This window comes from Bicyclus anynana, chromosome 7 (genome assembly GCF_947172395.1).
Source record: "Bicyclus anynana chromosome 7, ilBicAnyn1.1, whole genome shotgun sequence".
Classification (NCBI taxonomy): Eukaryota; Metazoa; Arthropoda; class Insecta; order Lepidoptera; family Nymphalidae; genus Bicyclus; species Bicyclus anynana.
Window position 1 is genome coordinate 4,690,066 of NC_069089.1, and position 26,439 is coordinate 4,716,504.

Below are 26,439 nucleotides of genomic sequence, written 5' to 3' on the forward strand. Positions count from 1 at the left end.
CTTCGAAGTCGGTTGTATTTTTTTTTTAATAATTATTTTCCCAGAATTTATCTGGGATAGGGATTTTACTCGTACGTGAGAAAAACCGTGGTGGCGAAAATATGGCTGAACCAACGATTTTATTTCTTCTTTGGGCTTAAAGATGTTAGCCGAGTCATCTAGTACTAGAAATAATAGTTAAAAATCCATCATCATTAAAATAAATAAAATAGTAAACAGTTATTCTTATCTCCAATTCGTAGGTCGAGTTATCGCTTTTGTATACGTTCTAATGCATTTAGATACGCCGCGTTTTATTTTTTTATATCCGGAAAATACCGAAACATTCATTTGGCATTGGTTTTTTTTATCAATATTGCTATTAGTATCGGGCGGAGGGAAAATTACGGTTTGTCATTATTTAGAGAAGGTTGTAATGTTGTCTGTACCGCCCAATAACATTCCCTTCCTCCATCCTTGATCGTTAATTGTTTTACAAACTATTGTTGAAGTACTTAGGTGTGGGTCAATTCTTGGAAAATATATGAGAGAAACTCGAAGGAATACTTACGTATTTTTTTAATATGACCGGATGTTCCGGATCCCCTGCAATTAGACGGAAAAGGCTGTGTCAGGACTGGCCACGACAATAGTCTAAATGGCAGACATCGAACAATAACCTCTTGTCGTCATTCAGGCCGCTTTAGCGTTGAGCCATTGAGTGTTCTGATATACCAAATACCTTGTCTAACGCTGGAATCTGAAGTTGGCCATAGGAACGTCTAAATTATACAAGATAAACCCGTTTTGTTTAGACTCATAATAAAAACCTACACGCGAAAGGAGTTTTGCAAGTATACCGTGTATTTCTGTGTATCTGTATGCCTTTCTGTGCATCGTACCCAGCTTACAAACGAATAGACCTTTTTGGAAGAGTTTTCACTATTTTGACAAGTTAGCTCTTGAATGCGATGTCATCTGATGTTAAGTGACGCTGTAGTCTAAGATGGAAGCAGACTTACTTGGAAGAGGTATGAATTAATTCTACCAATATCTCTGACGGTATGGTAGATATCTTTTCTACACGGCATTTTACGGGTACGCTATATCGCTTGGCGATACGTCTTTGACGGTAGGGTAACTAACTGGTAACTAACCATGGGTGATGCTTACCATCACATCAGACCTCAGCAAATCAAGAAAGTACAAAATCCTAAACTGACTGCGATGCAAATTTAACCCAGGACATCTCTGATAACCACAGGTCAAACAAATGCGCCAGAAAGGTCGTCAAAGCATTTTTCATTCTAGCACAAAAGTAGTCATTCTAGCTAAACTATTGAGGTTATCAAAACGTTTAATTACCTACTTGTATTTTTACTCTCCAGGTATACCGGCATACGGTCTCGATGGCGACAACATCAGGACGGGCCTCAATAAGAACCTCGGCTTCAGTAAGGAGGATAGAGAAGAGAACATCAGAAGAGTGGCAGAAGTGGCCAAACTCTTCGCCGACAGTGGCGTCGTCTGCCTGTGCAGTTTCGTGTCGCCCTTCGCTGAGGTAGGAAACTTTAAAACCACGTAGTAAATAATATATAAAAAAATTAAAAGCCTCCATTTTGTGGTGGTGTTCATCTTGCATATGTAATTTATCATACTGTTTACTATTCAAACCCTTTAATTTTATACCCATATCGGCCTAAATATGAGTATCAAAGTTATGAAAAATTTTAATAAAAAAAATACAACCGACTTCAAAACCTAAAAACGTTCCCACTAAACTAAAAAGTGAAAAATAACATCATAATATATTCTACCTGCTGATCAGTATGAAGGCGGTGCTAAGCCGGTGATGTATTAATTCAAGCCATGTGAGAATATCTTATAGATTTAGATTTTGCAGACAGTGTTGTTTCATGTGGTCCTGTCAGAAATGGCTTAAATCAAGACAACACCGGCTAAGCACCGCCTTCATACTGATCAGCAGGTAGAATATATTATGATGTTATTTTTCACTTTTTAGTTTAGTGGGAACGTTTTTAGGTTTTGAAGTCGGTTGTATTTTTTTTATTAAAATTTTTATTATTTTTCCATTTTTAGTGTAAAATTTCATCTCAAATGAATACATCAGGCCCCTAATGACAGTCACAACCTATCTAGGTACAAAATTCTCAGCAATACAAATCAAGCCCAAGCACAAGGTAGTTACCGTAAACCGTTAAGGGGTTCCCTTAATTGACCTTGGTCTTCATCATCAGACCCCTAATAACAGACACAACTCATCTAGGTAGAAAGTTCTCAGCAATACGAATTAATCAAGGCCAAACACAAGGTAGTTGCTGTAAACTGTTAAGGAGTTCCCTTAATTGTCCTTGTTCTTCATCACCAAACCCCTAAATGACAGTCACAACCTATCTATGTGGAAAGTTCTCATTAATACAAATTAATCAAGCCCAAACACAAGGTAACTGCTGTAAATAGCCGAGAAGTTCCCTCGTCTATTTTATGGCTCCATCATCAGATCGATTTTAAACCTTCATGAAATTGTAGTGCTTAAAAGTACTAAATGGAAAAGTATACGAACACACTAGACACCCATATAATTTTCGAAAGTTCCCCTCAATTTCTCCAAGATCCCATCATCAGATCTTGACATGATGGCAATGGGACCAAATGGGGACTATACCGTTTCAAACAAAAAAATAATTTTTGAAATCGGTCCAGGCGTCTTAGAGTAATCGGTGTACATACATAAAAAAAAAAAAAAAAATACCGACCGAATTGAGAACCTCCTCCTTTTTGAAGTCGGTTAAAAAGAAATGCGACTTGCCATTTTGTGGCACTGGCCATATTGGATTTCAAATATATACTATATATTATACTATACACACTATGTATACTACAATACACTATGATAAATTAAATTAACGCCTTCAAACCGATCATTAGAAAGGACAAAGATACGATGTTATTTTATGATTTTTTTAGTGTAATGCATCTTTGAAGTGGGTTCAATTGTTTTGTAAAAAAGATTATGTATATCATTTCTGAAGGTAGTTAGGAAGTAGTATGTATATAGTTACCTTTATATATATTTATATTATGACAATATATTTATTATATGCTTATTTTAGGACAGGGAAGTTGCTCGTCGCACGCACACAGACTCTGACCTGCCCTTCTTCGAAGTGTTTATCGATACACCGCTGGAAGTGTGTGAACAGAGGGACACTAAGGGCCTGTACAAAAAGGCGAGGGAAGGTCAAATTAAGGTTCGTTCATTCTATGTTCCTAATCCCTGCTTCTATACTACAGCCCTGCTTGATGTGTATTGTATACCAAAAAAAATTAGAAATGAAAGGCGTGATAGCCCAGTGGATATGACCCCTGCTTCCGATTCCGGAGGGTGTGGGTTCGAACCCGGTCCGGGGCATGCATCTCCAACTTTTCACTTGTGTGCATTTTAAGAAATTAAATATCACGTATCTCAAACGGTGAAGGAAAACATCGTGAGGAAACCTGTATACCAGAGAATTATCTTAATTCTCTGCGTGTGTGAAGTCTGCCAATCCACATTGGGCCAGCGTGGTGGACTATTGGCCTAACCCCTCTCATTCTGAGAGGAGACTCGAGCTCAGCAGTGAGCCGAATATGGGTTGATGACGAGATTGTTTTGCCTATAAAATTTTATTAAAATTATATTAACTATGTCTAAATGTTCTAAGTTTATTAATCGAATTTATTTTCATTCATTATAATTATTATATTTGTTTGTTGCGATTTATACTCACATTTTAAATTTGTTTGTTGGTAAACAGTACATATCGAGTACGGCTCTTATAAGTGTCTTGTTAATCCAGTCGTTGGCTTAAGCTTCTGGCTTTGGCTTAAGGCTTCTGAGCTTTTCTTTTATAAAAGATATTTTCAGTATGAACTAAATGTAGGAGTGTGTAGTAGGAAATTTTGCACATAAATTAAATAAATGTAAATGTCTTAAAAATAATAATCAAAATGCAAAAAAAAACCGCTATAACTGAATTAAAGATAAATTCACGAAATACTTTTTTGAAATAAAAAATACTCAACATTTTATAGCCAAACTAAAGCAACCCCAGTGATGTACTGGGGTTGCTTTTGTTTGGCAAATAACCAAAGAAGCAGAAGCTAACCGCGGGAGCATTGAACCAATCGCCATATCTATGAGTATCGTATATAGTTCAACTTTCATATAGTACTTAATACTCAATTGCTTGGATAGAAGTTTTTACTGACGTAGTTAATAAGTTGAACAATAGTATTTTAATTAAAGCTCCCACGTCATAATAATATAATTATTATACTTTCTACTGTTAACTTTCACAAGTTTCAATTGTTTACTGGCAATTGCAGTTGTCATTCTGTACTTACATTTAAATGTTCTTTTCATAAAACTTTAAATAATTATTCATTCATTCATCTTATTAACCAGGTAGGCCTCTATGAAGATTTTAATTGTCTAATAGTAATGTCAAAATGATCAGTAATATTCTAGCGAATGAGAATGATTTGCTGTTGACTTCTTCATTTAAGAAGAAAAAAATCATTTAATGCGTCTTTAAACTACTAATACAATTTAAAATTTTAATATGACTATCTACCTATGCTACAGCCGTTCTTAATGAGTACTGTTTAACAACAAACAAATTAGAAATGAAGGTAGAAAACGCATGTAATTTCATAACTTATTTATTTTAAATTATGTATGGGTTTTTTATAAAATGATATATAAAATACATTAACCATATATATTGTTCTAAGCCTATTAATCAAATTTATTTTCATAAATTTAAGAACAAGTTAATTATAATTATAATTAAGTGTGAAAAAACTAGTGATTTATACCCTCATTTTTAATTTGTTTGTTAGTTAACAGTACTCATCAAGAAGGCTGTAGTATAAATTGGAATTGTTTTGTAATTGAAATTCGAAAAAGTTGTTAATTATGCTCCTATTGTTTATGGTCAAAATATAGTATTTTAGTTGTTGAACTTTGTTTCCTAGGGTTTCACTGGCATTACGCAAGAGTATGAGCGACCGGAAGCGCCCGAGCTGGTCATACAAACGGTCGGCCGCTCCATCGAGGAGTCCACCATGGAGGTTATCCGGTTATTGGAGTCACAGGTAAGTTTATATGTGTAATAAATTCGATGGATAATGCGCAGGTATCATATTCATCATTATATAAGCCGGTGGATGTCAACTACTGGATGTAAGTCATATTTTGGACTTCCAAAGTCCAAACACCGTCAGGCCACTTTATTTATAGGTTCGATTGTTTTTTTTTATTTAGTGGATTGTTGAGCAGTAAGATATGAAGCGACAAAGCCTAAAACTAAAGTAGGCGGATAATTTTGCCTCTGAGTATATAAGCACTTGATAAAACTCAATTTTGAAATCACAGACAAACAGACAGAGATTAAGGATGTATTGATATTCTTTGTTCACAGGGCATCATACCCCGAGTGGAGAACACAGTATCAGGAGTGGAAGAACTGTTCATATACGGCAATAGACTCAGCAGCGCCATCGAGGAGGCCGGCAGATTGCCGCAAGTGGAGATCACTGCGCTCGACCTACAGTGGGTGCAAGTGAGTATTTATGACGATAGTAGAAACGACAGTGAATGTACCACCATTTTGTGGTAGAGGAAACACACCGAGTAGGTCCCGGGACTTGTGACTTGGGTGTAGGTTTAAAGGATACTTTCAGAATGCATTAACACTCACCTTGCCTGCTCGACATGTTCTCCATGACATTAAACAATTTATGTTCAATAACTACAACACAAAACATTATCAAAAAAAACAACAAAACATTATCGCACAAAATCACTAACGCGACTGGCAGCGTGACGGCGTTCACGCTGCCTAACAAAGAATTGAGCTCAAGTCATCAAATACCCTCTTATTTATACTATAATTGCTGTAAAAATTCATACAAATACCTCCTGTTTATAATAATATAAATAATGAATGTTAATAACACACGTACTGGAGGAGCTCGTACCATTTTGGCAATCGACTGTGTCTGCGATAGCCTAACAACAAACCTTAATAACAAAAATAATCATGCGCAAATTATGTTATTTGCACTCTCCCTGTGTACCTCTTTACCCTTAACGATCACATATCACCATATAATTGGCCCATGCAGGGTTCAGGCCTTCTTATTATTTTATTAGGAGAAATCCCGTAAATTACTTCAAATAAAACTACATATTTTATAATACACCGCCTCACATTTAGGTACGGATTTTTGCCATTGATCATGCCTTAAAAACATTACCTAAGTATAAAAATGTATCATTATCGACGGCTCATTAATAACTAAAAATTTAATTTACAGGTCTTATCCGAGGGTTGGGCATATCCTCTGAAAGGTTTTATGAGAGAAACAGAGTACCTTCAAGTGAGTATAAATTCATATTATATACTAGCTGATTTGGTAAACTTTTCTGCCTCACAACAATACTTAAATGAGCATAATAATAAGGAGAGGGTGAAAATACTTAATGACCTATAATAATGACAGATAAAGACTGATCCCGGTAGAGACGTGATAGCATAGTGGATATGACCTCCGCATTTGTTTAGGAGGGCGTAGGTTCAAATCTGGTCCAGGGCCTTGAACTCGAATCTTTCAATTACGCATTTTAAGAAATTAAATATCGTGTATCAAACAATGAACGAAAAACATTGTGAGAAAACCTACATTCCCAAGAATTTTATCAATTATCTATATGTGTAAAGTCTGCCAATTCGTATTTGTCAGCGTTTTTAGTCTAACCCCTCTCATTCTGAGACGAGAGTCTTACTCCACAGTGAGCTGAAAACAGGTTGTTAATGAACATTTAAAGCATATATTTATCAACAGGCTCTCCATTCCAACTGCATATCACTACCGGACGGTTCGCTGGTGAACCAGTCGGTGCCAGTAGTGCTGCCAGTGTCTACACAGGATAAGGAGCGCCTGGCTGGAGCCTCGGCCATAGCACTCCTGTACTCTGGCAAGGCGGTGGCTATCCTCCGCGCGCCAGAGTTCTACCCGCACAGGAAGCAGGAGAGGTGCGCGCGACAGTTCGGCATCTTCCACACTGGACATCCTTACATCAAGGTTAGTGTGAGATGAGCATCTTTGCGTTCCATGGATTCACCATGCGTGTGCCTTTGTTCCGTGAAAAAACTCTAAGCAGACTCTTAAGAAACTTAAGATATGAGTATAACTCTAAGGGGTCCCTAAGACATGTGTCAACACTCAAGAGGAGGATTCTACTAGATTTTTTGATATCTTTTTCTCGCGTATGTTTTAAAGCCATCCAAAATTAATATGCTATCCAACACTGACAGAATATTGCAATGTGGATGCCATTTGTTTTTCATTAAACATTCAACCAAAAAAATTCTCCAGCTTTATATATTAGTATAGATGTTAAAGATTACTAGAACCTTCAACCACCACTTGGGTAGTGAGCTGTTGAATGCGTTTCGAAAATTGGAATCGAATGATGCGTGCTGCCATCTACAGGCATAGTGAAACAGTGTTTGTTATTTTAAACTACCAGTAGATGGCGTTTTTAGAAAACTTTGAAACAATCCCTTTTGTACACTTCGTGAACCTGTTGCGACGCAGTTATGCCTGATGCTCATAGATGGCGCATTATTATTCGTGTGGTCTAAAGCACACTCGTTTTTTTTTTTAAAATCCACAGATGATCGACGAGTCTGGCGACTGGTTGGTGGGCGGCAACCTAGAGGTGTTTGCGCGCGTTCGTTGGAATGACGGACTTGACGCGTACCGCCTCACGCCCAACGAGCTGCGGAACAAATTCAAGGAGCTCGACGCTGACGCGGTCTTCGCATTCCAGGTGACAGATCTTTTTATAAGCCTTGTAATATGTAACTTGTATAAAAGCTAGTATTTTAGATAATCCTTATATTAAGCTCATATAAATAATTAAGCTCTGAAACGTTCTAGATACAGATTTTCTAAGTTATAAGCCAAGGCGTTTGACATGTGTAAATAAACTGAAGAACACAATGTTTGTTATATTTGCTGACATATGCCGGCCCTACCACTTGAAGTTAGGAAAATAAGTAAATTATTTTAACTTACGTACCACATTATCGTATTTGAAAGTGGGTAGATTCGGGCGATCTCGGGGCCTATCTTCAGCAGATGACTGATAGATACAGGCTGATGATGGAAAATAAAATACCGCCTCACATTCAAAGAGCTCGACACCCGATTCGGACCGACCATTTTTTTAAACTCTTATACAACTTTCCAGAGCCAGGATTTTCTAGGTTGCAAGCTAAGTGTTTCGTATAAACCACCAGAAGAATACTTACAATGATCGTCATCTTCACCGGGTATACTTTTTAACCTTAATGTTGAAGGAGGAAATTGGAAAATGACTGGATAAGTAATGACCCTCATTTCGGGCAAATTATGCGACTGTTTTTTTAAACAGTTATCCCCATCTAGATTGGAAGGTTTGTGAGATCATCAAAAAATGTAATATGACAGATTCTTAAAGAATTTCCCAGAATGCTGTTAGAGATTTTTTTTTAAATTAATTTAAGGTTACGTTAATAAACTCTTTCGTCTCTATTATCATTGTTTGTCGTTGGTTGCAGCTCCGCAACCCTATCCACAACGGGCACGCATTGCTGATGCAAGATACGCAAAGGCAGCTCACAGAGCGGGGATACCAGAAACCAGTCTTGCTTCTACATCCATTGGGTAAAACTCATGTCCTTATGTGTATGCGGCTATAAACTCTGTTTGTCACCGATAGCGTTCTTGTGTTTGCTTGCGTAACTGTCAAATCAAAGTTTGACTTGGTCCACTAGTTAATATATCATTGAATATTAAAAAAGGGTAGAAAGGTAGTAATATTATTACTACTATTTACGACGTAGGCTAAAGTAGCCATTCCGCAAGACCGCGGTCTTTGTGGTCGCAACGTAAACGTCATTACGTCACTAATGACGTCATTAATTTGATTCACGAAATACTCTCGATCCATTTGGAGAGGTAAGTCGTCGCCTAAGGATGGAGAATTTTGTATTATTTAAATCCACTCTCCAGCCTGAGAACAAAAGTCTTGAACAGGGCGTGTTGCCAGCGATGACTTACGGATCCGAGATTTGATCGCTATAGGTCTCGTATAAAGGCTCAAAGTCTGATGATATAAATATAAATAATAAATATCAACGCTCAAAACATTCCATAATCTATTTAAGTTTATGACTCCAACTATCACAAGGAGTTAGTTAGTTAACGTATAACCTATTAGTAAAATGTCATTGCTTATAACCAGGTGGTTGGACGAAGGACGACGACGTGCCGCTAGAGACCCGCATAAACCAACACAAGGCGGTGCTCAACGAGGGCATACTGGACCCCAACTCCACCGTACTCGCCATCTTCCCTTCACCCATGATGTACGCCGGACCCACTGAGGTTAGTGAATACGGACTGTCGACGACCTCGAGGCTCAAGTTATGCAATACTCTTCCAGCTTACGTTTTCCCTATCACCTACAACATAAGTATCAAGTCAAGAATAGACATATTCTAGGCAAACGCGTACCACCATAGGTTGCATCATTGCTTACCATCACCATCAGGTTCCCTTCACCCATGATGTATGCCAGGCCAACTGAGGTTAGTGAATATGGACCGACTCACAACAAGGTAAAGAAACGTACGAAGCGTTTTGAGGCTTCATTCCTGATTCGCATTGCAAAGTTATGGAATGCTCTTCCAGCTTACGTTTTGCCTCCCATCTACAACATGAGTATCAAGAGTGAATAGGCATCTTGTAGGCAAGCGCATTCCACCATAGGCTCACCATTGCTTACCATCACCATCAGGTTCCCGTCACCCATGAATACATGATGTATACCGAAAATTTTCTTAGAAGTCTTATCACCAAAACAAACCCGTCTTGTCACTAAAATCACATATTTCACTTACGTTATACGTAATTTCTAAAGAACAAAGTGTCTAAATCCTTTATTATACGCATACAGTACGAATTACACCAAAAACTACACCGAATTTACGATTTATTCACATTTATTTTCTGAAAAACAAAATCACAACGAGATTAATTTGCACAGCTTAACTACGATTACGGCAATTTGACATTTCGTAACGCTAGATTGTCTATGAAAAGCAAGGATGGGTAAATAACATCGAGCGTTAACTTATCGATAAATGATAATGAATGATTCTTTAATAATTGATATGTTGTTAGTTTAAAGATGGGAAAATGAAATATTTTATAATCATTTTATTTTAAAAAATAGTTTTTTAATAAAAATGTTATACAATACATATGCTCACGTTATTCTATAGCGTAAAAGATATCTTACGAATAGTAGCATTATTCAAACACTGGTATGGATAACATTATCTCAATACGATTTTTAATAAAAATCGTCAAATCAAGATTTTAACAAAAACTAGCAATGTAAATTTAATTTGCAAAATGCGCGCGATCAGCTGTTTTCCAAGAGGTCAAATAGGCAGGTCACGACTAATAGGAAGTGCGCGACGTTGTATTGCCGACCGCCGCCGGTGCCGAGGAAAATAATTGCTATCTCTCTCTAACCTAAGCCGCGCGGCGTGGTTAATAGGTATTTTCAAAATATTGAAACTTTAGGTCCTTTCGCTAGACGCTACGCTATTTTTTCTTTAGTTCGTATTCGGCGGTCTGTTGACAAACAAACCAAAATTCAAAAACCTTTGTGTATGTTCTATGTTATGTTAGTAGTGATTTTCTGTAACGAATACTCATACAATTGTGTCGTTTGTATTGTGTGTGTTTGTGTGTGTTGACTGAGAAGTCTTGAAATGCTTAGATCAAATCAATTCAGTACTCATGAATATTGTACCTACTATGACGACAGAACGTCTCGTAAACGAGAAACAACCTGAAGTAAGTTAATTACCTGTACCTAGTTAAAAACTTGTAAAGTATAAAAAATAGGTATTAGATAGGTAAGTGTAGCCAGCCGATTTGCTGTCGATGCGTACGTACCTACTCGTACGTACACAGTAGATTGCGGAGCGTTGTTATCGCATTGTTAGCTGTACATTGCGTGCTCAAAATTTTCAAAATCTGAATTTTCTCATTTCCCACGTAATTGTTATTTAAAATATCGTTGTGGAAACTAAATTTAACCTCTTCACGCAGTTTTCGGTATCATGTCCCTTACACCCAGTATGTACGTGGATACGTGCACACTTTTTTGAAGTATAAGCAAATCTTGGACGTTAGTACGTCCTCAAAAGATTAAAGAAAGAGACGGCCGCGTGGCGCAGTGGGTAGTGACCCTGCTTTTTGCATCCACGGCTGTGGGTTCGATTCCCACAACTGGAAAATATTTGTGTGATGAGCATGAGTGTATATAAGTATTTATATGTAGTATATAATTGTATATTAATACTATAATATCAACTATCTTAGCACCCATAACACAAGCTACTCTGTATGCTTACTTTGGGGCTAGATAGTGATGTGTATTGTTTAAGTATATTTATAATAATAATAAAAAAAGATTACCCCATTTCTTAACCACGCGTACCCATAGGCATAAACCGTGCACCGTTCACCGTTTGTGACACGTGATATTTAATTTCTTAAAATTCACACAACTGACAAACGTTACTATACGTTCCCTTTTAAGATAACGTAGTATAGTAACGGATGTTTTAGTTTAGGTATTTCAGTTATAACGATACCTACTTGATATCGTTCCGATGCCCGCCGTTAACTTCTCAACCCTACTGATTGTCTTTGATTCATAGTCGGCCATTATTGTTGTGTAAAAAAGTCATCTAAGTAAATTTCGAGGTACGCTGGGCCAACTTAGATTAGTGAATATGAACCAACTCTTGAGATGGTAAGCAAACGTACGAAACGTTTTGGGGCTTCATTCCAGATTCGCACTGCGAAGTTATGGAATGCCCTTTCAACTTACGTTTTGCGTACCACCTACAACATGGGTATCAAGAGTGAATAGGCATCTTGTAGGCAACCGCATTCCACCATAGGCTCATCATTAGGTTCACCTATGATATACGACAGACCGCGGGGCGTTTGACTGTGTACGCTATATAAAACTTAGGAAACTACACTTAGCACCAACTATGTAAATAAGCAAAAGTCATATATATATGTTGTGTTTCCTCTATAGAATACTGACACAATGTTCCGTTTTTCTTTTTTTTTTAAACGTGTAAAGTTACTGCAACTTGGTCAAATCTTCGCTCTGCGTCACAGGTTGCAATTCGAATATATTATCTTAATTTTGTTTATTTTCAGGTCCAATGGCACGCCAAGTGTCGTATGAATGCAGGTGCCAACCACTACATAGTGGGTCGGGACCCGGCGGGTCTCCCGCACCCCAACGGTTCAGGGGATCTATACGACCCCCGCCACGGCGCTATGGTTCTGAAGATGGCGCCCGGACTTAACGATTTAGAGGTAAATATATTGAATGAGATAAAAACCGGCCAAGTCGAGTCGGGTCACGGGTGGTGTAGGGTTTCGTTAGTTAAATTTGCACTTTATACGTTAATAATGCCCAAATCCTGCCAAAAAGACCTATCCAATGATACTCTTAGCAAAGACAGAAAAAAACACCCTAGCTTTACATTTTTTGATTGAGATTTATATTTAGAAACCTCCTGTTGAAAACCTGTTGAAGAAACCACACATATTCACGTAATTTTCAAAATTAAATGAAAAACCAAATTAATTAATTTCAAGTATGCCTAATATACAAGCACTTTTGAAGCGTCAAGTTCTCCTATTTGTTAAGACTACCACCGGTTCGAAAGGCAGGTTAAAGATCAAACATCAAAAAATATTTAATACATATTTTGACGTCCACAGATAATCCCATTCCGTGTGGCAGCGTATGACTGCTCAGTTGGCAAGATGGCCTTCTTCGACCCCACACGCAAAGAAGATTTTGATTTCATCTCCGGAACTAGGATGCGAGGTACAGTATTTTTTAAATAGTAATGGTTGATTGAAGAATAAGTTAAGTAAGCTTCCTAAGCTTACCTACCTTCCTAACTTATTCTTCAATCAACCATTGCAAGGTCAGCATGAAAATTTTAATTTTTTTTGACTATACAAGCCAAAACGCCTGTCGGCCATAATGGTCTATATTTCAACTGTTTCATGACGTCACGTTAACAAATCCTTTACAAACAGGACGTTTGATAAAAATATTAGTTAACAATTCGTTTGTATTGTATCATCAAGTAACATTGTGACGTCACAAAAGGGACGACAGCGTTTTTGACGTTTGGAAAATTTTAAAAAATTTCGGCCCCTTATTCCATGTCCAAATTAATATTGTTTATATTAAATTTGATATGAGTCAACTATCCTATTATTACATAATTATTTTGCGAGTGTACAGCTGATCCGTTTGAGGTTTTCTTAATTGGTCCAGATGAATGAATGAATGAATAAAAGAAATATACTTTATTGTACACCAAAAAGAATAATAACAAGCAATAAATTAACTTAAAAAATAATGTACAATTGGCGGCCTTATCGCTAATGAGCGATCTCTTCCAGACAACCAATCGAAAAAGAGAAAATAAATACAAGGAGTAATGAATAATGAATAATGACGGGTGTACACATAAAAAGAAAAGTAGAAGATACATTACACTTAGATAATAATATATTAAATCAAAATCAAAATATATATATAAATAAAGACATACGAATATACATACATACCTACCAACAATTGTCCAGATCTGTCTGGTGGTAGACCGTGGCTAGTTACCGGCAAAGACGTACCGCCGAGCGATTTAGCGTTTTGGTACGATGTCGTGTAGAAACAGATAGGGATGTGGACTTTCATCGTACTCTTAACTAGTTAACCCGCTTCCATCTTAAATTGCATCATCACTTACCATCAGGTGAAATTGTAGTCAAGCTCACTTGTATAGAATAAAGAAAAATTTAAGAATAATAATATTTTTAATTGTAGGTCTGGCGAAATCGGGTAAGGAACCACCCAAAGGATTCATGGCACCAAGCGCATGGAAAGTATTATCAGAATATTACCAATCATTGAAATCCAAAATGGACACAAATTAATATAATTATTATAACGATATCATGTTAAATTAGTTACGTAACAAATAATATTTTAAAACAAAAAAAAATATTTTAGTATGTAAAAATTGCCTACTAAATTGTAAATTATAGTGCAATATTTTTTTTTTGATAGATGAATATCTATCGGATGAATAATTTTGAATATTATCGGTTTAGGACGATACTTAAATAAAAGGAATATATCTGGTTATATATTATGTTTTGGTATATATGTAAATAATACAATACTTCCAAAAAAAAATATTTGAAGAGCTTGTGTTTGTTTCATACAGTTTTCCGAATGACTGCTCTTATACTATAATCACAAAGTACCTACATTCCTGTGTTGACTATGGATAAATTAATTTAATTATTATGTGTAATTAATACACATTCCAATTTTATTGTATTTATTAGTAATATTTTATTGAATGTGAGATTATCAAGATTTTTTTATATTATGGCCTGTTTATACTATCATGCTGATCATTTTTAACGACTTTGTGTTAATATTATCAAAAGTACAATTTTACTTTCCTATAGAATTTTATTAGTAATGAATTTACAATTTTTATCGAGAATTTAACTGTGTCTGTTTAAGAATACACAAACATTATATTGTTTCTTATACTGTTAATAAATGAAAAATGAAAATATATTTTATGCACAATGATAAAATATTAAATGAGATCAAAGAGCACAAAACCTTTTTTTTTAATTATTAAATCTCTAAATATAATGTGTAACAAAAAAATATATAAATAACGCCACAAAATTGAATGTTTACCATTAGGTACATAATCGGTTATTTGTCACAAATACAATACTCAACTACTTTTAGTCAGTACAAATGATTGAAATTATATTGTCAAATTAGCTGATCAGACCATTCTCGAGTTTTAGTCATACAAACTAACAGCTATTCTGTTTTATATATTATATAGCTTTTATTTTAATTTGTTTAATTTCATATTATTTAAGTTAGTATAAGTGTACACTCGTCGTCTCTTGACGGATTTGTGACGTTATTTTAGTGAATGCCTATTATTTTTATATGTCTAAGAATGCATGAAAGTATAAACGGTCTCTTATACCTATACAATAATGTTCTGGATAAACTAAGGGTCTACGCTTACTGACTGCGCGGCATTTTCATAACTGAAATATAACTTCAAGTTTAATGTCACATAATATACATAACGTGTATTGGTCATTATCATAATTTATCCTCTTTTTTGAAGTTGGTTAAAAAAGAGGAAACGACCAAACTTTTCTTCAAACTGTTCATTTTGTCAAATAATTTGATCGTCTTCGACTTTGTTTGAAGTATTTGTCAAACATTGCTTAATGAAAAGGTCAAGTTTAACAAGCAAGTTTTTCAAATTTGACTTCTTAAACATATAAATGTTAGACTGAATCTTGGCCTACCACTGGAAAAAATAAGGCTCTGAAAAAAATAATGCTTACTTTCCATCACTCAAATATTCGTAGCCAAGTCGTCAGTGAGCGCCGAGCCTTACGCGTTGCTACTTCGATGTTTTAGAATGGCGTGGTATTGCACAATGTCGTGATGTTGTACAATGGCATGGTGTTTTACAATGGCGTGATGTTATACAATGGCATGGTGTTTTCCAATGGCGTGATGTTGTACAATGGCATTGTGTTTTACAATGGCGTGATGTTGTACAATGGCATGGTGTTTAAAAATGGCGTCGTGTAGCGTTCCGCAGCGTGGCGACGTCGGGTGTTAGAAACATGTTACCGACATGAAATAGTATTATTTTATAATAGTAAAGTTACTCATAGTGCTTTTAATAGGCAGGAGTTTGTTAATTTATAAGAGAATTTAAAAGAAAAAATTTATTGTTGCAATTTTTAAAATGATTATGGTGCTTTTTATTAGCTATACATATTTTATTTAATATACAATACCAATAAATGTGATGAGATATTTAATTGTTTGTTTTAATGTGTCCTGTGAATTGAAGGGTATTTTGTATATTTCTATAATTATTTGATAGATACGTCTATAAAAAAAAAAGTTTCTAACAAGGGGCAGGTGTCTATTCTATTCTGTAACGATATTTTTATAATTCGCTAGCGCAAGTTTAGAATTCACCCCGATCTTTTTCGATTTAGGGACCCGTTTGTAAAATATTAAGCTTTTAAGAGTTAATTTTTGTCAGAGTCAAGTGTCCCCACTCTCTACCGGCTAAACGGTTCTAATTTTAATTTATTTATGCAAATTGTATGGTTACATTACGACGTCATTAAATCGTACCATTTTGTATGGAGCGTTTTTCAGGGATCCGTGGCAGCGCCGCAAATCTGACCCTCTGAATCCCTGTAGCTCCGAAAGTAATGACCGCAGATACCCTATTACTTTTACAAAATTGCTTTACTATTAGCATATTCCTAATTTATATACAATTTAAAAACTGTCATCATCCTTATTGCACACAACTGAAAAGTTGGAGGTGCATGCCCCAGACCGGATTCGAACCTACAAGCGGAATCAGAGGCAGAGGTCATATCCACTGCTATCAGAGCTCTCTTGTTTTTATGTAACTACTAGCGGATGCCCGCGACTTCGTCCGCGTGAAACTCGATGTAAACTTTCAACTACCGCTACCCTACCGTACCGTTTTTAATTAACAAATAAAATATAAGGGTTGATCGTAGAGGGGTGAAAATTTAGGGTTGTATGTATTTTTGTATGCTGTGTCATAAAAAAATAAAAACAAAAAATTTTGCCTAAAAAATAAAAAAAAAAATTTAGGGGTGGACTACCCTTAACATTTAGGGTTTTGAAAAATAGATGTTGGCCGATTCTCAGACCTACTAAATATGCACAAAAAATTTCATCAAAATCGGTCGAGCCGTTTCGGAGGAGTTCAATGTCGAACACCGCGACACGAGAATTTTATATATAAGATGAATTATTTAGTAATGTTTTCCGAAAGTTTCATAAGAATTCAAAATTAGTTTAATTCTCAATTACGTATGGAGTTTGGAATGTGGTGACTACATAAACAATTAAAGGCTATAATTGGTAGAAGATGAAAGTTAATCTAATTTATACTATTGAAAATTGCTAACACCAACATAGGCATTATTGTGAATTGCGCACGGGCGATATTTTATTATACGACCAAATATTTGAACAAAAATTAACATTACCCGATTTTTAATCATTTGTGCTTTATATTAGTACCTACGTAATATTACCAACCATTGCGTTGTTTTTCACTGTTTTGCAGAGGTTTTCTTGGAGAAAACGGGACAGGAGTCCGAGAAATGGTAACCCGTTTATCCATATCATATACCTACCATACAAAAAGCTTTCAACGTACAATAATATTGTAGTAATAGGTATCGTGGATGGGACACCTAACCGATGATTGCCTCGCTGTCCATGAAATTGATACATTTTGTGACAATATTGAAATAAAGCGTATTAAGAGCGCGCAGCGCGTCGGTACGATATGGATAAAATTCGAAGAGCAAACGAGACGCCGAATTATGACTTTCACGTGAGTGAAAAGCACGGCGATTGACGCGCGACGCAAATTTTATGACGTTAGCGCCAAAACCATTTTTACCTAATTGCAAGTAAATTAAACAACATAACTAAAAACAAAATGGCCATGTTCAAGATCTATACGTACCTAATTTTCTATACAAAACAAAAATTTAAGAAAATAAGTTTGCTTTTCCTGAGATTGAAAGCAAACATGTATTTGTGAGCAAAACATGTATTTTTCAAAAAAATAAACTATCGAGAAAAGTTTTACAAATTGTGTATTTTGTATAGTCATAACGAAGCTAACACTTTGAAATATCATATACCTACCCAAATATCAGGCTCCTAACTTTTCCAGAATCTGAGATCCAGAACTATTTGTAACCACCAAATTACATATTGCACACTCTTAAAAGAAACGAATTACTTATCACGCGAAAAAAATAAACTCGCCTCGTACATAACAAAATTGATATCATGTTATCAATGTGACGTGAATGTAATTATCATTAATGAATAAACTTGATTTGCGATAATAGTCTTAATGTAAAATGAATTAAAGATAAAAATACTGTAAAAGAATGTACTTAAGTAAACTAATCATATAAGTTCTGTTACTTTAGTACTGGCTCGGTGTTTATATTGGAAGTACGTTATTAAAATGGCCGTGCGGTTGGCTAAAATAAATAAATTACTCGTAAAATGTGGCAATGTAACAGGTTTTCGATGTATGTCGCACTATCCTATAGATGAACAGATATTTGGACTCAATAGCGACCAACAGCAGGTAAAGTATTAACTACAATACATAATATAAAAAGAAAATTAATTCCTGATTTTTAATCAACTACCAACTAATATAAAGTGACGACCGAATTTTGTATGGAAAATTTATTTGATAGTTACGAAGTCGAAACTTTCTACATAAATGTATAAACTATAATCTAAAGCTGGTGAGTTTGTTTGTTTGAACGCGCTAATCTCAGGAACTTCTGGTCCGATTTTAAAAAATCTTTCAGTGTTAGATAGCCCATTTATCGCGGAAGCCTATAGGCTATATAATATTCCCGTATTCCTACGGGAACGGGAACCATACGGGTGAAACCGCGCGGCATCAGCTAGTAGGCAAGTAATAAGTGTAACAAGGGAACATTAACACAGTAGGAACGCGTTGTTTGATTTTTTTAATGATAAGGGAAACGTAATTATGACGTTGAAATCTGTTCATTAAAAACCGTTGCTTAATGGCAGGCGTCCACTGATCCGCATTCCGCATATCGGAAGCATTGCATCAAACGATTTTTTAATTTTTCGGTAGAGAAAATCCGTTCGATGCGATCCATACAATGCGGATCAGTGGACGCATTTGAATGACTTTCTATACAAATAATAACTGAATACTGAAATTCTTTTACTGCAAAGCATCCGATACGTATGATGCAAATCTGTGGACGCCTGCCACAATGGAAGATGTACCTACACTGATCCACATCGTACGTATTGAACGCATCGCATTAAACAGATTTTTAATTAAAGGTAGATAAAACCGTCTAGATGCGATCATCGTATGGATGATCAGTGGACGCACTTGAATAACTTTCTATACAAATAATACTAAAATACGTTTGATGCAATTCGTCCGATACGTACGATGCGGATCTGTGGATGCCATCGTTAACAACCTCTCACAGGCAGAGTAATTAATTACATACCAAGATGCCTATCAAACACATCCTTATCTACACCGCATCACTAGGTACATTCAGATCGAAACCGTCTTTCGAAAATATCTAGAAAGAGGAAAAACAAACATACATACCTACAGTCTAACATAAAAGCTGCTACTTTTTGAAATTCGGCTCTTAAATCATTAATCTAGATAGGTATTCATGATGTCAAATTAAGCCTTAACTTAATACCTAGCTTGTTTGATAAACTTATTAAGTTAGTTAGTTAGTCGTTTTAATGTTTTTATTTATTACCTAATTTTTGAGTGGAATAAAATATTTCTTCTTATTATTTTTAAGTATGTTTTTTGTTAATTTTTGTTTTTTAGCTGCGGCAACTGGTTTTCGATTTCGCGCAAAAAGAACTGGCGCCCAAAGCAGCTGACATCGACAGAGAGAACAACTTTAAAGAGTTAAGAGACTTTTGGAAGAAACTCGGCAACCTTGGATTGCTTGGTTAGTTGGTGATTATATCTATCACACGTATTACCTACTTATTAGGTAATACATAAGTAAGTATATCTAAATAGTTATACTTACTAATTCTGAAGGCCTCTGTGGCGCAGTTCTGGGTTCGATTCCCGGCTGGACCGATTGAGGTTTTCTTAATTGGTCCAGGTCTGGCTAGTGGGAGGCTTCGATCGGCTAGTTACCACCCTACCGACAAAGACGCACAGCCAGATTACAGATTTAGCGTTTTGATACGATGTTGTGTAGAAACCGAAAGGGATTCCTCCTCCTCCTCTTAACAAGCCCGCTTTCCATCTTAGATTGCATCATCACTTATGAGATTGTAGTCAAGGGCTAACTTGTAAAGAATAAAAAAAAAACTCACCTACGCCACATAGAATCATTTACCTACCAGTTGCCTTTAGCCATGTGGCACGTCGATCAGATCTATAACATGAATACGTGGTATGTCGATGACGAATGTCATTTTATTATTATTATTATATTATTTTTCATATTTTTTTGATTTTCGAAACGTTTGCGATCGTAGAAAGAGAATCGACGTGCCACATATATACCTCCATTTTATACTACTACTATTAGTACTACTTACTACTAACATCCATAGTTTTCATACGTTTAATGCACATAAAACATTAAAACTTTATAACCTATCGATAGGTAATTTAAATAAATTTCATCACACGTAGTGTTATCGCCGCGTTGCAACGACTTGCGGTACGGACGGCTTCAGTGTGCTCACTGCTCGTGGCGATCCAGCTGTCCACATCTCTTGTTGTGTAATTCTTTATGGGTTACTTGGGATAGGCGGGGAGAGTGACTTGAGTGGAAAAGGGGAGTGTTAGATGTCTGTCAAAGGCGCCTTTAACCCTACACACATCGTTCACAAGTGCGTGACTTCACTCAAGGTGCTCTCTCTGGCATTTTAGTGTCTTATTTTCGTTACAGTTTGATTAATTAAGTTGTCCTGATAAATTTTGTGAATGAAACCTTTGTTCGACATTAGTTATTTTTGTAATCACTTCTGAGTCCGCTAAAATCGTACCTACTTAATCTATAAAAAATTAACAATATTTTCATAGGTATAACGGCAAATCCAGACTATGGCGGAACAGGCGGGAAATACACCGACCACTGCGTCATCATGGAAGAGTTGTCAAGGTTGGTTCATTATCTTGCAATATGATGAAAAAGTCATAATCATCATCAACAAACCATATTCGACTCACTGTTGATCACAAATCTCCTGTCAGAATAAGAGGGGTTAGGCCTTAGTCATTGAGACACGTGATATTTAATTTTTTAAATGAACTTAACTGAAAAGTTGGAGGTGCATGCCCCGGACCGGATTCGAACCTACGCCCTCCGAATCGAAAGCAGAGGTCATATCTATCACGGCCACACTAAATTCAAGTTACCAATGAAAATTAAGTGATTGGTACATAGATCGATGTTAGGGTTTTGTACCTTTCTCAAAAGGAATAAACCGAAACTTTCATTACTTTGACGTCTGTCTGTCTGTCTGTATATCTCGGAAACGTGAGGAAGTTGACGGAAGTTGAAGAGTTAGAAGAGAAAACCATAGAAATACTCCGGTCAACAGTGCATTGAATCTGTAAAATTAAATTTAGTTAACATAAAAAAAGATGCAGACGTTTATGCTGCAAATGGACGTGTGGCGCCTTCTAAGCTTCAGCCCCTGTAGCCAAGTGGCACGTCGATTCTCTTTCTACGATCGCAAACGTTTCGAAAACTTGAAAACTGTATAATGACATTTGCTATCGACAGGTCACGTGATCAAGATCTGTCATTCCCATACATTTTTCTAGTTTTCGAACGGTTTGCGATAGGCAATGTATAAAGATCACGCCAACCGCCCGCACGTCTCCGTCACGTTCCACTTTGTTGATCCCAACTGTATCGCGCAGACGAGGACTTATCTAAGAGCCATGTTGAGGTATTCCATTTGTCTACAGCAAAGTTACTTTTACAGAGCCAGTGGTTCCATAGCGCTGTCGTACGGTGCACATTCAAACTTGTGCGTCAACCAAATCAACAGAAATGGCACACATGAACAGAAAAGCAAATATCTTCCTAAGGTAAGTTTGAGTTTACTTTAATATACAAAATACAGTTAAAATATAAATCTTAGTAGTAATCGTCTTTATTACTGAAATACTTAATATTTCGCTTAACCCATTTAGGTGGTCCTTTGGTGGTTAAGGATAAGGGGATGATGATGATGAGAATTGTATGTTATTTGCTCGTGTCATGCATGTCACGATGAGGCCTTTAATTTGATACCCATATTGTAGTATTCGAAAAAAAAATACATAGTCTAGTATAGCATCCCACAGCGGCTTGGAAAATATGAGGTAATAACGAATTATGTGTTTGCCACACAATCGACAAGTACCTAGCGTGGCAAGTAGCGAGAAAATAAGGAAGTGAACTAGTGTGGCTACTTTACTCGTCATGCTCCTTGTCCTGCCACTAGCCCTTTGACTCGCGCTCAAAACCAACAAAATAGGGAGCGGCGGGCGGAGGAGTAACGTGTCCACACGACGTCTCTGCCTACTTTTCGCTACTTCCCACGCCACTCGTGCAGTGTGTGGCGGCCACGTTAAAATAGACCTGATTTTAACGAAGTATCTGTAATTTGAAATATTTTAGCTCTGTTCAGGCGAACACATGGGTGCCCTCGCGATGTCAGAGCCGGGCGCCGGCAGCGACGTCGTCTCCATGAGGTTGCGAGCGGAGAAGAAAGGAGACTATTACGTCCTCAATGGAAGCAAGTTTTGGATCACGAACGGACCGGATGCTGACGTTTTGGTGGTAAGACGGCATGGCCTTTTGTCTTTGAAGATTACACGAGATTTTAGTCTTCAGGTGAATACCATCAAGACGTAGAGTAGGTAATTAGTATCAGCTGTATATGCATAGCGTACATATTAGTAGGTAGGTACGAAGTAGGTAACATTTTGCTAAATAATTAATTGGAATACATAAGTGAGTATGTATTCTAATTATAAAATAGTTAGTCATTTGAGATAGGTTAAGAAGAGAGAATAATTCTAAGAAAAGGAAACAATTAAAAATAGAAAATTATTATAAATTTTGGCGCACTGATCAAAAATAAAACTCAATAGACCCAATCAGAAGACCACATTTCTTCACACATTTCATTCTTTATTGTTGCTTTTGGTTACAGGTATACGCAAAAACAAATTTTACAAGCAAGCCCCAACATGGTATATCAGCGTTCTTAATAGAAAAAGATTATCCCGGATTTTCTACAGCACAAAAACTAGACAAACTTGGCATGAGGGGATCAAACACTGGTGAATTAGTTTTTGAAGATTGTAAGGTAATAAAACATGACTGAAGTAAAGAAATCCTATTCTAATTCCAGGAATGAATGTTTTTTAGTACGGCTTTACCTAAACGTTTTAGGTCCCGGATTGTCCTGGCTCTGTGATGACAACGATGGTTCTCATACCTGCAGCAAAGTCAAACTTGGAGTAAACCAAATAAAATATTTATTTAAAAACCAATTGAACGGTTGGCAGCCGTACTCTATTCTACTAGTCAAGCTCTTTCATGTTTTGATACCCATATTATAGGTGGTTGACAAATATTGCGAGAATTGTGAAAAAAATTGTAATTTGCCATTTTGTAGTAGCGGCCATTTGTGACCTTTAAATTCCTTTATAGGTGCCAGCAACAAATTTACTAGGAGAAGAGAATAAAGGAGTATACGTTCTGATGTCAGGGCTGGATTTAGAGAGGTTGGTACTAGCTGCCGGGCCAGTAGGGTTGATGCAAGCCGCCGCCGATGTCGCGTTTGAATACGCTCACACCAGAAAACAGTTTGGAACCAGAATAGGAGAGTTCCAACTATTACAGGTAAGTAATTCTGCTTCTATGTACTGATAGTGTGCCAGATATCTAGATCTATCTAGGTCTCAGACCAATTATAGAAGGACCTGTATCGCACTCATAGTCACGAACAAAATTGTCTGTCATTTTCTGAGGAAAACGAGCTTAAATTTCGTATATATCTTATACTAAACTAGAAGTTTTTGCCCGTTTTTTTACGTAATTTAATTACACAAAAAGGTATTTTTACGGAGCTCTTTAACCGACGAACACGATTACAACTATTAAACATCGATTCTATACAGACAGTTTTTATAATCGCATTAGATCTTTGATCATATACTTTGACAGAAAAGTAATGACTAGCGAGGTAGGTCCTATACAATAATTGGTCTGAGATCTAGGTAGATACCTAGATCATTTAATTCTTGAATATATACCTACAGATTAAGTAGGTATAATTATGTTCAAGGATGAGCTGATCTAGGTAATTTAAAAACCTACCTAATTTAAAAACCTTGGTGAAGTCCATTAAAAATTAAAAAAAAAACGAAATAAAAAGCGTTTTTATACGTACTTATATAAAAACGCTTGCAACATAAATAAGCACTAGGTACTCTTTTGGACACGTTTGCTTGATCTACGAGTAGGTACGGTACGTACCTAAAGACAAGTCCGTTACGATCGCATAATGAGATTAATTCTATATTTTTTCGTTGTTTGTCATACAAGAACTATTTTTTATATAGGTAGGTACGGAAGCTACTTTTAGTCAAAAAAATAAATAAATCATGATGTTTCTTTTATTATTATTTTCATTTGTTTATGTACTAGGTGCAACACTTAATTGAACAGACCCTGACTCTCAAGATACAGGCTTAACTAGTATAAGGGCAGACATTTAGATAACATTGTAATTAAGCAACTTAAGTTTATTTTAATACTAACGGACATTTGCGACTTCGCCCGCGTGGAATTAAGCTTTTCACAAATCCCGCGGGAACCACAGATTTTTCCGGCATGAAAGTAGCCTATGTGTTAATCCCGAGAAAAATCTATTTCGATTCCACATTTCAGCCAAATCACTTCAGTAGCCCCAGCGCAAAGGAGGAACAAACATAGGCATACTTTCGCCTTTACAATATTAGTGTGAATTATATTTTGGTTCCAGGGTAAAATGGCTGATATGTACACAACACTGAGCGCGTGTAGGAGTTATTTGTACAACGTCGCTAAAGCTTGCGACGACGGACATGTCAACAGCAAGGATTGCGCCGGAGCTATTCTCTACTGCGCTGAAAAGGCCACTCAAGTTGCCCTAGACGCTATTCAAATATTGGGTATGGACCATGCTCTAACTTCCTCCAATGAATCACATATGCCTCATTTTCATATTATATACCTAAGTTAATAGCGCGCTGAAAAGTCACGTGATTGCACTTGCTTCATCTCTCTTTAATGAATCGCATGTAACTCATTTTCCTTCGTTTATTATACCCCATTGAAAGTCGCTTTAATACCTTCTAGAGATAGAGCAAGTTTTTTTTTTTTTCATTCTTTAGAAGTCACCTTATGGTAAGTGATATTGCAGTCTAAGATGGAAGCGGGCTAACTTGTAAGGAGGAGGATGAAAATCCACACCCCTCTCGGTTTCTACACGGCATCGTACCGGAACGCTAAATCGCTTGGCGGTACGTCTTTGCCGGTAGGGTGGTAACTAGCCACGACCGAAGCCTCCCACCAGCCAGACCTGGACAAATTAAGAAAATCTCAATCTGCCCAGCCGGGATCGAACCCAGGACCTCCGTTTTGTAAATCCACCGCGCATACCACTGCGCCACGGAGGCCGTCAAAGTCTTGCTCTATTTCCCTTTAAAAGATCGCATGGGACTTATTTTCCTTTGTTGTTGCACTAGACGTAGTAGGAGTAGTAGAAGCATAGGTACAAATAGGTTTGGAGCTTGCTTTATTTACCTCCCATAATGAATAACATTTAACTCATTCTTGACTGCGATAACAGTATCTATCTGATGTTATAATGGAATACTCTATACCAATATTACTAAGTAAATTTTGTAATTCGCGAAATCGGTTCAGCCGTTCTCGAGATTTGCGCTTAGGAAGATTCAAGATTCATTTTTGTATAGAACATACGAATCGTTTGTATGGGAGAAAATTTTGTTTTAGTCTATAAAAAAGAATTAGCGCAATCCAGGAGTCCAGGTACCACTGTAGCTCTGCTAAGAACCACATGACTACCAACTCAGCCAAAGGTCGTCAAAAATCTCATCTATTACAGGAGGTAACGGTTACATCAACGACTATCCCACTGGCCGGATACTGAGGGACGCGAAGCTCTACGAAATTGGTGCTGGTACTTCGGAGGTCAGAAGAATGCTTATTGGAAGATCTTTGAATAGTGAATATAAATGAAAAAAACAAAATTATTGACACAAATATATATTTTTTTATTGAATAAATAATTATTTATTAAATACTACATACATTGATTTTGATACACTGACTAATTGAAAAACGTAGACGGAACGGACGGAGAGCATATAACTACCTGATATGCGCTCCTTAGGTAATTTGATACAGCTGTGCAACTCGCTAATGGCAGGCGTCCAGTGATCTGCATCGTTCGTATCGAACGCATCGCATCAAACGGATTTAATA

General features: G+C 36.5%; 3 protein-coding genes across 4 annotated transcripts in view; 2 read left to right on the forward strand and 1 right to left on the reverse strand.

The window, feature by feature from the left end:
• LOC112047261 (18S rRNA aminocarboxypropyltransferase) overlaps positions 1–10,767 on the reverse strand; it is a 168,611-nt gene extending 157,844 nt beyond the window's left edge. The window contains exon 1 of the mRNA XM_052882708.1: positions 10,757–10,767. The gene's annotated coding sequence lies outside the window, so the exon portion shown is untranslated. The remainder of the gene's footprint in view (positions 1–10,756) is intronic.
• LOC112047158 (bifunctional 3'-phosphoadenosine 5'-phosphosulfate synthase) overlaps positions 1–16,116 on the forward strand; it is a 37,625-nt gene extending 21,509 nt beyond the window's left edge. For both annotated transcript variants that reach the window (XM_052882703.1, XM_052882702.1), the window contains exons 3-14: positions 1,368–1,540; positions 3,114–3,251; positions 5,020–5,139; positions 5,466–5,606; positions 6,364–6,426; positions 6,892–7,131; positions 7,727–7,882; positions 8,655–8,760; positions 9,341–9,483; positions 12,355–12,516; positions 12,928–13,036; positions 14,051–16,116. In XM_052882703.1, coding sequence (XP_052738663.1) covers positions 1,368–1,540; positions 3,114–3,251; positions 5,020–5,139; positions 5,466–5,606; positions 6,364–6,426; positions 6,892–7,131; positions 7,727–7,882; positions 8,655–8,760; positions 9,341–9,483; positions 12,355–12,516; positions 12,928–13,036; positions 14,051–14,160 — 1,661 coding nt within the window. In that variant the 3' untranslated portion in view covers positions 14,161–16,116. The remainder of the gene's footprint in view (positions 1–1,367; positions 1,541–3,113; positions 3,252–5,019; positions 5,140–5,465; positions 5,607–6,363; positions 6,427–6,891; positions 7,132–7,726; positions 7,883–8,654; positions 8,761–9,340; positions 9,484–12,354; positions 12,517–12,927; positions 13,037–14,050) is intronic.
• A 2,179-nt stretch (positions 16,117–18,295) lies between these two features.
• Positions 18,296–26,260, forward strand: LOC112047141 (isovaleryl-CoA dehydrogenase, mitochondrial). Its single transcript, XM_052882402.1, has 9 exons — positions 18,296–18,470; positions 19,740–19,866; positions 20,964–21,042; positions 21,875–21,980; positions 22,555–22,716; positions 23,093–23,248; positions 23,596–23,787; positions 24,932–25,100; positions 26,060–26,260. The coding sequence occupies exons 1-9, from the start codon at positions 18,345–18,347 to the stop codon at positions 26,191–26,193; spliced, it is 1,251 nt and encodes a 416-aa protein (XP_052738362.1). The 5' UTR covers positions 18,296–18,344; the 3' UTR covers positions 26,194–26,260.
• The last annotated feature ends 179 nt before the right edge of the window (positions 26,261–26,439 follow it).